At 36.8% G+C, this 12,412-nt stretch overlaps 1 protein-coding gene and 1 long non-coding RNA gene across 3 annotated transcripts; one reads left to right on the top strand and one right to left on the bottom strand.

Annotated features, from left to right (window-relative positions):
• The first annotated feature begins 1,696 nt into the window (after positions 1-1,696).
• LOC111517660 (phosphatidylethanolamine-binding protein homolog F40A3.3) lies at positions 1,697-7,618 on the top strand. 2 transcript variants are annotated; one of them, XM_074172462.1, is made up of 5 exons: positions 1,697-1,765; positions 2,280-2,350; positions 2,954-3,077; positions 6,444-6,657; positions 7,414-7,618. In XM_074172462.1, exons 2-5 carry the CDS (start codon positions 2,291-2,293, stop codon positions 7,550-7,552), a joined length of 537 nt encoding a protein of 178 aa, XP_074028563.1. In that variant the 5' UTR covers positions 1,697-1,765; positions 2,280-2,290; the 3' UTR covers positions 7,553-7,618. The 2 variants fall into 2 exon arrangements, with proteins under 2 accessions (XP_074028563.1, XP_074028562.1); XM_074172461.1 differs by lacking the exon at positions 1,697-1,765 and having other exon boundaries at positions 2,231-2,350.
• Positions 2,163-12,412, bottom strand: LOC141481242 (uncharacterized). Its single transcript, XR_012464821.1, has 2 exons — positions 11,738-12,412; positions 2,163-2,420 (listed from the first exon to the last, which is right to left on the bottom strand). It is a non-coding gene; the product is annotated as an uncharacterized lncRNA (long non-coding RNA).

Genomic DNA, 12,412 nt, shown 5'->3' with positions numbered 1-12,412 from the left:
GGCTCTCTGTTTGATAACAGAGAGATCCACGCTGGAGTGCCACAGGGGGCCGTGCTCTCTCCGACGCTGTATTCACTCTACACCAGCGACCTGCCTAGGTCCGAGCGAGTAAAGATATCCCTGTACGCCGATGACACGGCTCTTCTCTCTACATCTACATGCAACGTGCATTGGACGACCTCGAGCGCTGGTACCTCGATTGGAAGATCCGAGTAAACCCGGAAAAGACTCAGGCGATAACCATGGGAAGATTAATATCTTCTCCGGCCAGAAAAGTGAGAATCTCTGGAAGGAAGATTGACTGGCAAGCGCGGGTAAAGTACCTCGGCCTTCTGATAGACCGTAGGCTCACTTGGAACCCGCACATCATGTGCGTTAAATCTAAGATCGAGGGTCGGATAGCTAGTCTGTATCCTCTGGTCAATAGGAAATCTAAACTGAGCACGAAGAATTAAATCACCATCTATAACATGATGTTTTAGCCTGTCATCATGTATGCTTCAGGCGTCTGGGGACAAGCGGCTCCGTCCAACATTTCCATTTTGGAAAGGTTACAAAATAAGTTAATTAGGATGATTGTGAATGCTCCTTGGTTCGTGCGGAACGAAGCCATCCGCAGAGATTTGCAGCTGCCTTCCATTCGGCAGTCCATCCAGTCGAGGAATCAGAGAGTTTTTGAAAGTACGAAAACTCATGAAAATCCGTTAGTTAGGGAAGCCACAGATTATGCTGTAGACGACCCCTCTCGATATAGAAGGCCCCGACACTCTGTCGAATGAGGCTCTCATGTCCCCCGTTAACGGATGAACAACTTTCTCATCCATCCCACCCCAGCCAGGTAGGGGTATCCCGTGAAGGGCGGCACTGATGTCTGAGGACTTCATGCCGCCATTGAAAAGCAACTGAGACAATACAATTATTATATATTTTCAATGATACTACTCATCTAGGCATATAACATAATATTTAACTCTCCAACTATTCGTTTCAGAAAGTTTTTCGTGTGTTTCTCAAAACAGCATACAAGTGACAGAAGTACTTTTTGACATTCACTTGTTTGAACGTTCGAACATTCCAAATCCAAACTCGTCATCTGCCAAGTGTCACTCCCACCACAACAAAATAATCAGTTGTTTCAACAGTTTTCACGAAACTGTGTTCCATATTTAGCAAATTTTTCAGTAGAACCATAATAGCGATGATTTTAGAAACACCAAACATTTCTATTTACTTACATATCTATACTGACTTGGTTTGAGTTCATTGTAAACTATAGAATTATTTCATTCATAATAAATTTCAGCTAAATGATTTGATTTTTCAGTTTTGTTCTGAAGTGAATGTAGTCAAAAATTTAAATATTTGATAAAATATATTTTTCCGTTAACCAGCTGTCGCCCCCTATGAACGATAACCCTCAGAACTGTAAACTTATGCGAGATAACGATTAACAAGGTCTTGCCTTAAAATGTACGATATAATTAGATTATGTACCAATATTGTCAAAATTTTGTATTTGTCATGCACTGCTTAAGGCAGTGTTGTCTCTAGAACTTATTTTTTAGGTTAATTTGACGCGATGTCACGGAATAGTGGGAATAGTCAATTTATTCTGTGACGTTGATCTGAAAAACTAATAAAGTAATACGTATTTTTTGCGGTGTAAGGTGTAAGGTGTTAAATATTGACAGAAAATAATTGATATCCATTGATTGATACTTAGGAAAAAATAAAGAGCATTTCAAGGAAGAGTTTGAAAAAATAGGTAATTTTTGATTACTGGTTGCGGTTGCAATGTAATGTATCCATACCAGTATGAATTCTAGAAAATTCCTTTGCCGGCTTCTGCATTTCTTATCTCTGAGATGTAAAAGTGTTGATATTTTTTGATCTACATTAATTTGACGAACATTTCCAAAACCATTTTCCTAATCAGGTCAAAATAGAGAGCACAAATTTCATTAATATTGTAGGTATTTTGATTACTGTTGAGATTTTTAATTTTCATATCTGACTTCGACCTTTTGTACCAGTAATTTGGACATTCAGATTATTTATTTTCATTTTTTAAATTATAATGTATTCTCAACAGAACATGCCTGATATGTCAAGGAAAATTCCTAGCTAATTCAAAATATTTGAACCTAAATTGAATAATTACTGAACAAATAGATATTTTAATGAAAATTAAACTGATAATGAGTACAGTTTGTAATGTAATATTTTTAGAATGTTTGCATTAAGGAGACCAGTGTTTACTACTCGTTTTTTCTCTTCAGCTGTTAAAAGTATGGAGAAACACGGAGTTGTACCAGATGTTATTGATGTTGCTCCTGAACAAGTGGCTGAGGTATGTCTTCTTTTAAGTTGAAGCAAAATTGATATTAAATACAACTGAAATGCATTAGATCTTCAATTATCTGAAAAAAAAAACATCTGAAAAAGGTTCAACTTACCAAAAAAGGACCTACTCTACTCAAAACATCTCTTTATTGTTGTTGAAAACATAATGAATAGGACTACAGTATAGTTGATAGTATGAGAATTACCACTTTATATTTTGGTTAGAGTGAGGAAATGCTTTACTCCCACTCAACCTGTGAACGCACATTGTAAAATATATTTTTATATTCAAAGCGATCCGGATAACTGGTAATCTGTTAGTGTTCAGGAAGGTTGAAATTCGAATAATCGAAGTTCTACTGATCCTTTAAAAACTGTAGAGTCACATACTAATATATAGTGTGTCCAACTTGTCACGGAAACGCCTAACTTCTGTTACAACTGGAATGGTATTTTCTGATGTTTATAAACTGAAGGTGACTCATTATTATATTCTGCACTCTAGAAGTGAAAAAAAAAACAACCAAACTCATTCCAGTTTCAACGGAGTGTGCAGAGATATTTTCTTAAAAAGTGAGACACACTGTATATGATTTCTACTTACTCGTAGGTCACCTATCCAAGCGGAGTTAAAGTTGATCTGGGAAATGTATTAACTCCAACACAAGTTAAAGATGTTCCAAGTATCAAATGGGAAGCTGACAAGAGCTCATTTTATACCGTTTGTATGACTGGTAAGTTTAGTATTGAGAATTTTGATTTCAGATTGTACATGAAATTTATGATGAAAAAGCAATTTGAATGTGACCATCAATTTGAGGTATATTATCCAATCAAAATCTGTTGGTCTGAATTTCTCAATTGCCATAAAAATCCTAATCTTCTAGATTTCAAAAAGAACAAACACCCTATTAGATGAAACTGCTACTGAACTTGCACAAATCGACACTTTCTAGAACACTCTATATGTATATTTTTTTAAATTTTGAGAATTGCAAATTTTCAAACAATATTTTTTTTTTATTGATTTTGATTATCCATTATGATGTAGACTGAAAGAATGGCTGGATCACAATTGTGTCAAAAACCCGCTTTGAATGTAAATATTTATTCAATTTTGAATGAATTATTTGTGAAGAAATATTTCTGTGAATGACAATTAACTTTAGGTAACATGTCATACCGATTTTGTTCTACTGGGATTTGATTGCGATCTAGTGCGAAAAGAGTTTCTCTTTCGAAAATAAGAAAAGTGGTGGTCATTGTCGATTTGAAAAACATGCCACAAATGAGAAAATCCACCGAACTCCTTTATTTTTGCGTGAATGGTATTCACCCATATTTCCCGCCTTCGTCGATATCGCTTGTGCCTGATACGATGATGAATCAGAAGTGATAATTCCAAACCAAAATATTCTTCATCAGAATAATTAAAAACCCCGTTCCAAAGAACCATCTTACCTACTACGAATCCGGACGAATACTGAGCAATGGACGATGTGCATTGCACGATTTAGTATGAACGGCGTTCGCACGAATTCGTTGCTTCACAGTCCACAGCTTTCCGCTCCCAGTGGATGAGAGACCTTAGAAACAATTTTCATCCATTACAAAAGAACAATGTTCAAAGTTCAGAGAGTTCAAAAAAGTCTGCAGACGAAAGCAAAGAGAAGCCTGGAGAGCCTATTGTGAGACAGTCGAAGACTTCCCACTAGCTTCTAGGCTACAGAAGGCACTCTCAAATGACCACCATAAGAGTATCGGCATCCTGACGAGAGAAAATGGTGACAAAGCCGCCAACCTCCAGGAGAGTGCTGAGATTCTTATGGAAACTCACTTCCCAGGTTCTGTCTTTCCTGGAACGATGAACTGGACAGATGTACCAACAACACCCTCACAATACGACTGGCTATCTGCTAGTGCAGTAATTGATGAGGACAAAATAAGATGGGCTATATCGGGCTTTTCCCCCTTCAAGTCACCAGGACCTGACGGTATAAGACCAGCCCTACTTCAGTGGGGACTGGACACTCTTATGCCGCACCTGGTTGGAATATTCAGAGCCTCTCTAGCTCTGAGGTATATTCCCAGTAAGTGGAGAGAAGTAAGAGTAGTATTTATACCCAAACCAGGTAGGATGGACTAGACCCTACCAAAAGCATTCCGACCAATTAGTTTCACATCGTTTTTCTTAAAAACCATGGAGAGGCTATGTGAGCGGTACATAAGAGATGAAGTACTAGTTCACAACCCACTTCATCCAAATCAGCATGCATATACTCCGGGAAGGCCTACTGGTACGATTGCGCCACGGCTGGTGTAAACCTCGAAGTAGGAATGGGTCAATTGAGGCTTACTGCGCAACCTCTGCTGCAGGCAACAAGCGATGCAATTGAACCCAGGTTTGAGTTTAATAAACCCTACAAAATACAAATAAAGCAGAACATAGAGTCAGATGATATAAATGCAATACGGATTTACACAGACGGCTCAAAAACCAAAGAAGGCTCAGGGTGTGGAGTGTATTCCAGATCACTAAGCCTTAGAATTAAGTGGGGAATGGGAAGAAATATCAGTGTGGTCCAAACAGAACTGGCTGGTATCTCAATCGCCACAAAATAATTAACAAAGAAAGGAATTTCTGGCAAAAACATAATAATCTGCAGCGACAGCAGACAAGCCCTATTAGCCTTGAACAGACAACGTACAACCTCAGGGCTAGTACTAGAGTGTCACCAAGATATAGCCAAAGCCTCGGTAGATAATAACATTATCCTGAGGTGGGTTAAAGGGCACGACAGGAGTAAAGGTAATCGCATTGCCGACTTTTTAGCCAAGGAAGCGGCTGGACTAAGAATTTTAGGACCCAGAACTAGTCAAGTGTTACACCCATGCTCAATCCTTAAAGAGATGGGACGAAACCAAAGGATCACCTTGGGTGACCCTGGGAAGCTGGCGCCGAAGAAATATTTGGCAATGACCAGGAAAAATCTACGCCTATCAGTAGGATTTCTGACTGGTCACTGTCAACTAAGGAAACATCTCCATAATATGGGGCTGGTGGACACACCTCTATGCAGGATGTGTGAACAGGAATGTCCTGTGCGAGTGCCCGGAGTTATCGTCAATAAGAGAGTGTGTGTTCGGCGAGTCTTGGCCTACACCTGCCGATATAAAGGAGATGTTTCCCAGTGACCTGTCCACCTTCCTGGAAAGGACAGGATGGACGATGACCTAGGAGGACAACTCCTCGGGAGGATGTACAATGGGTCACATGTGGCCTAAGTACTGTGGGCTTATACTCACCCTCCCTACTCTACAGATACAGAGATACAGATGTTCAAAGTTAACTACCATGAAGACCCTTCTTCAAAAAACATAAAATATCAACTATAGGATCGCTTTTTACCCTGGAAATGGAAATGTTCTTATAGCAATCAAGTATATTTCTCTGTTCAGTGACAAATGGAAGACTTTTAAAACATTACATTTTTAGTGATTCTTAAATTCCCAATCAACATGATCTAACAGCTGAATCTTTGTAGATCGTAGCAGCAGCGTCATTGCTAACCTAAGAATGACAAAAAATACTTTCCATTTCCTAGCTCAGTTTGTGTTAACTTCAATAGCCAGGGGGAGCAGGTATATATATATATATATATATATATATATATATATATATATATATATATATATATATATATATGTTAACTCGAAGATTCTCACGGATAAAGTATGATGAGCTGTTTTCTCGGGTTTCGCTCCGTGTTCTGTGTATTTTCTCCCCATAAGGATTATTTTCACAACGTTTCGGCAAAGTCTCATTTGCCATCTTCTGGTGATGTCTGGTTTGTCTAGTTGAAAAAACCAGACATCACCAGAAGATGGCAAATGAGACTTTGCCGAAACGTTGTGAAAATAATCCTTATGGGGAGAAAATACACAGAACACGGAGCGAAACCCGAGAAAACAGCTCATCATATATATATATATATATATATATATATATATATATATATCTGCTCCAGATCTAAATTGCTTGATTCATTAGGTTCAGAAATGTCTGTGTGTAAAGTATTTCCAAGTCTCGTTTTTTTTAGATCCAGATGCACCAAGTCGCAAAGAACCCAAATTCCGTGAATGGCATCATTGGCTCGTTGGAAATGTTCCAGGGGGTGATGTTGAGAAAGGAGAAGTTCTCTCTGAATATGTAGGTTCTGGTCCTCCACCAAATACTGGACTCCATAGATATGTATTTTTGGTCTACAAGCAAAACGGAAAACTGAACTTCGATGAAAAAAGGTTGACCAACAGGTAAGTGAGATTAGAGATATTCTGTGGTTTGCTGTAGAATAGATTGAAAGAACAGATTGAAAAGTATAAAATCCATATAACTACTTTGGTTGTTGGCATCCTAAATATAGTAGAATATTTATAGATTTTTTGTCATGATTAATTGCTGAAATTTCTCTGGCGGAGCTTATTTTTTGCCGAAAGTTATTTCAACTCAAAATTCCAAATTAAAAATTGAAACATTCATCAATGTGTGGAAGGTGGATAGAGTATGCTTAATATATAAAATAGGACCACTGCAAATAAAATTCCATGAAAGGTGCATCTGTGGAAGAAGCTGATAAGAGACTCTGAAAATATGCCGTTCACACAAGTATGCCATTCGAAAGAACTTCATTTAGCACTTGAAGAAATACAAAAATAGCTTAGGAACTTTGTGGTCTGGAGAAGTTTCAGAAAGAGTTGGACTTTACGGTGGTTGAGGCCGAAGAACACACAGAATATAGTTCTACCTACCGTTACTACCTACTATGACGTGTCCTAGTAGGTAGTAGTAACCGTTACTACCTACTAGAACGTGTCCTAGTAGGTAGTAACTGCTACATTCATCAGTATATTTATACAATACAGACTAATCCAGTTAAGGTGTGCACCATTGATGTCATTATTTTGGAAATGAAATTAATTGAATTAGCACACATTTTTGTAAGAATTAAAAAAAAAAGTTGAATAGGTCCTAGTAACATTCTTTTTGAAAAACCCATTTTTGTCTTTCAGATCTGGTGATAATAGAGGATGCTTCTCTATCAGAAAGTTTGCAAGCAAGTATAATTTGGGACAACCTGTGGCTGGAAATGTCTATCAAGCAGAGTATGATGACTATGTACCAATATTGTACAAACAGCTAGAAGGTTAAGAAGACTCACATGTTTCAAGCTGTCATTTTATTATCAATGAATAAAAGATATTGTTTAGTTTTTAATAGCGTTATTGAATCATTTTGCAATTTTTGGTTCATAAAAACATTCTATTCTAATGACAGGCAGTTCAGGTTTTGACTTTTTAATACAGATGCTCAGAAAATCTCATTTAATCTCTTAATATATGTATAAATTAACTTCGACATTTGACTAGGTTTGATATTTATACCAAGTCTAATAAATATTTCTTATTGTATTTCTCTCATTTCCCAAACACCTTGCTAATATAAAAATGGCTTTGGTTTTACAGTGCATCAGTAGTTTTATCAATGTAGAAAGTAACATGTTTCAAAACATTTTTTTTATATACATGTATTAACTTGAGAGAGAAATACTTGGCAAAACTGTCTGTTAAACCTTAAAATTCGTTGATTATTACTGATGAATGATTTCGCTGATTCTTTGCAACTAAATTCCTTAAATTCTACAGGATAGATCTGGTCAGCTCACATCATTTTAATATAGTTCATGGTTACTTGCTTTATTCGAAACTACGGCTTTATTCGAAACCTGGTTCAGTGAGCAGTTTCTCCCAAATATTTCTCCAAACTCGGTTATTGTTATGGATAACGCTTCGTATCATTCTTGGTTATTGACTACAATATCAAACAATAACACAAAAAAGCAGATATTGTTGATTTCATGTGAAATCATGACATGGAAATACCCGAAAAGATTCCAATGAAAAAGGTATTACTGGAAACCATAAAAAAATTTCAAAAAAGAGTATATTATTGATTCGATGTGTGAAACACGTGGTCATATTCTCTTACGTTTGCCTCCATATTATTGTGTGTTCAATCAAATTGAAATGGTTTGGGCCACAATGAAAGAAAGCTTGCGGAAATGTAATCAGTCACCGACTTTAAATGCTGTAGTGCTTGACAGTATAAGGCGAGTGGTGAATGAAGTGGGTAATAGTGATGTGTGGAAGAACTGTGTGGCCCACGTTATAAAAGAAGAGAACAAATATTATGTGCAAAGTTCCATAAATCCGATCGTTATTCAACCCGATGATGATTCCACCTCATCCGAATATAGCGAAGAAGAATTTTGATTTTTCTAGCAATTTTGTTGGCCTCTATTATTTTGTAAATATATGTTTGACGAGAATTCGGTGTGATTATTTGTGTTTTCATTGTATTTTAGAGTTTTCGACTCGGAAATCAACTACCTTAAATTTCGAAGTTTTTGATAATTACCCATGGTGGAAAAACTCAGTTGAGGTAACTTTTTCATGGGGTGATCAATTGCTATGATTGTAAGAATAAGTAACTGAAAAACTACCACTGAAAAATAATATGCCGACGCCTAATGTCGAGGGTGGAATTCCTTCTCTGTGCTGTTCCAATTGATATTGGAAATACTATACTACACATTTTTGTAGAGCTAATTTTCGAACTAATTGCTTTCTTCGTTTCTTTGGAAGATTCCCAAATTTTTTTATATAAAGATGCATAAGTGAAAAGCCAAAACCTTTCCCAAAAATTAACATCTCTTAAAAGATACCCCTTTCAATTTAAGAAATAAGGAAAGTAGATATTTTTGAAATGATTGTTTATTCAGGAGATTCCATCTTGATAAGAAAATATTTAAAAAAATCATGAACATCATAGAATACCCTCATAAGGAAATAATTCAGCACCGATGGTAGCACCGAAAAATTACAGGCTCCGGTTTTTTATTAATTACTCTATCGAATTATTCGTTGAAAATAAAAAAAAAATAATTCAATATCTGGTAGGAACAGAAACTTTCTCAATAAGATTATTTTAAAAATATTTTAAATTTATTTTTGTGAGTAATTTATGGTATAACTATCGAGCTGGTATACGAGGGAGGGATGCAGAAACCCTTACGAGATCATCGACTATCAGGCGTTGTTTTACAAATAAGAACATAATTTTTGCTACAAGACATTTTTGTATCATTGTTATACGTTAGAAAACCAGTATCACAGTTTCACTACACGACCAAATATTATAGAAAAACCTACTATTCCTGAAATAATTACCCTTTTAACAAAAAAGGCTCTTCAACTGACTTTCATTTAAAAACGGGGACGGTTGGATAAATTAACCTTATGACATAACTTTTGAAGCACTCGCTAATTCACATATTTTTTTTAATTACCTTTCGAGCGGAATCTGAATAAGGAAAGCACTATACTTATGATTTCATTTCTGAAAACCTGAAAGTACCCTGTATTTGAAACATTTTTTGAAACTTCACCCCAAAATTTACTGAAAATAATGGGTGGGGGAAATTGGGGTAAAACATAAAAAAGTAGTATAGAAAAGCAATTTCATTGTGAAAACAAAAAAAACGACACGCGGTGTTCCCAAGCGGTCACCCATCCAAGTACTAAGGCTAATTGCAAACACACCGATTTTGGACGGCCAGTATAAAATCGGCTGATATTTTATTGGTAGCGGGTGCTTGCAGACTCACCGGATTTTTACGTAGTAACTACAATTTCATCGTGCAGTCGAGACTGGAATGGTCGGTAAAAAACCGGTGAGTAGTCACGTACGCCACTACTTCCCGGTACTGCCGGCGATACGCTAGTTGCACACACACCGATTTTGGACGGCCGACTTTGTACCGGTCGTCCAAATTCCAATAGTGAACCACATGTTGGAACGGGACCTGGCACACACGCCGACCGGTGATCGTCGCCGGTAAAATACCGGTGAGCAGCCGTCCACTGCCACTGTATCACCGGGAAGTAGTGGCGTATATGACTAAATACACTCTTGCATACTCACCGGTTTTTAACCGACCATTCCAGTCTCGAATGCTCGGTGAAATTGTAGTTACTACGCATTAACTTCGTTTTGGTAGTGCGTGCTAATTACGACAACAAAGCAACTGATTGTTCGACCGATAAAAATTCGGTGAGTGTGCAAGCACCCGCTACCAATAAAATATCGGCCGATTTTATACTGGCCGTCCAAAATCGGTGTGTGTGTGCAACTAGCGATACAGTGGCAGTGGACGGCTGCTCACCGGTATTTTACCGGCGACGATCACCGGTCGGCGTTTGAGCCAGGTCCCGTTCCCACATATGGTTCACTATTGGAATTTGGACGAGCAGTATAAAATCGGTCGTTCAAAATAGGTGTGTGTGCAATTAGCTTAACCGTGCCTGACGTTGCTTGGTTTCAGTGATCGGACGAGTACTGTCACTTTTCAACGTGGTAGGTACGCTAAATGCACATACCGATTTTGGACGGTCGATTTTATACCGGTAGGCATGTGTGTCAGGTCCCATATTGGAATTTAGACGACCGGTATAAAATAGGTGTGTGTGCATTTAGCGGTATAGCCGTTGCATAAAATTACTACTTTGAAACAAAATATAAGGACTTTTATTTGAACTAAGTACACATTCATCTAAACCGCCAATCATTTCGATAAATGATAAAAATACCAATCTCTTCACTTCTCCAACAATAGGGAATAATGTTGAAAACTGTTTGAAACATAACATTTGTAGTAAAAATTGAAAATTGAAAAAAATTGACCAAGTGAAGGCAGGTCTGGCCCCATGCGATTTGCCGCGCTAAGCGGCAGAAATTGCCGGCTCCCCTCTCCCACCATGAACTATGAAATTTAACATTACTTGTATAGAATGAAAACGAGTGTATTTCAACGTATAGTGTAAATTATTAGTCATCGATACCTTATATTTGTAATTTACTTACTAATGAAAAATTACACTTTTTTTCGCCTCTTTGTTAACGGACATTTCCGTCTTAGGTTTTTTAAGTTGTAAAAGTATTTAGGTATACAGTACAGTTTAGGAGCGAGAGAAGTTTCTAAATATACACCTTACAAAAAAAAAACATTATATAAGTGGAGGGGGTGTTTTTTCTATGATTCTATGATGCTATTATTTTCAAATACTGAAATTTCAGTGATGAGTAGATACATTATTTGGTCAAAATTTCCCACTTAGTCTTATTCAGGGACAAGTTGTAGTTTACGAGTTAAAAAATATTCTTCTGAGATAGAGGGTATTTTTTTGTAAACTATGTTAACATGTGAACTATTTGTACTTTTTACAAAAGACCTGTCACATTCCATCCACGAATTTTTTATCATTAAGTTATACTCACGAAAACCTGCAAACACGTGTAGGGTTAAATCTAAACCAAACATTTCTTGCTTTTATTTCAACATTTACAACTTTGTTCGTCGTTGAGCGGTTACTTTTGTTTTGGATATGTTTTGTATCGACGTCTTTTCCTGCGGGTTCACTATTGACACAATTTCTCCTAATATTTGACATCAGCTGCTGACTGCGTCTAAATTCAGACATATTTCACTCGGAGGACATAAATGATTGAAGAAGAAACAAGGCAGTAAAATCATTACGTCGTAATGGGTCTAAATGTCTACACAAGAACTTAAGATGAAATGAAAACACATCCATAGCTGGATCCGATTTTTCCAAGTGAATTTTTCTTCCAGAGTAAAAAATATTATTAGTCTTTAATGCAAATGATTGCCTCTTCTGAACTCATTCTTCTTGCAGTCTGTCTTGTACGAAATGTTAACAGAATATGTGGTGGAATTGGCCGATACTTGATGAAAATCCATAACCTAGGTATTCAAGTAACACTGCTACATTAAGTATCCAAAAGATAGTAGTGTCTACTAATTGTTGAATTTTTACTCATCATGTTCACTACACAAATAATGAATATAAAACTGTTAATAATTAAATTATAGTGAGCTTTTAACACTTCTAATATGGATATGTGAATGTCTCAACTGACATTGATTATACA

Source organism: Leptinotarsa decemlineata, unplaced genomic scaffold (assembly GCF_025532065.1).
Source record: "Leptinotarsa decemlineata unplaced genomic scaffold, Ldec_3_MD MMD2_tig00000133_RagTag_RagTag, whole genome shotgun sequence".
NCBI classification, from domain to species: Eukaryota; Metazoa; Arthropoda; class Insecta; order Coleoptera; family Chrysomelidae; genus Leptinotarsa; species Leptinotarsa decemlineata.
This window is presented reverse-complemented; position numbering and strand designations above follow the sequence as displayed.

Bases quoted from the DNA above. Each gene is read 5' to 3' on its own strand.
- LOC111517660 (XM_074172461.1), top strand. From the start codon at position 2,231: ATGTTTGCATTAAGGAGACCAGTGTTTACTACTCGTTTTTTCTCTTCA. The intron at 2,351-2,953 runs GTATGTCTTCTT...ACTTACTCGTAG, and splicing joins CTCCTGAACAAGTGGCTGAG to GTCACCTATCCAAGCGGAGT. The intron at 6,658-7,413 runs GTAAGTGAGATT...TTTGTCTTTCAG, and splicing joins GAAAAAAGGTTGACCAACAG to ATCTGGTGATAATAGAGGAT.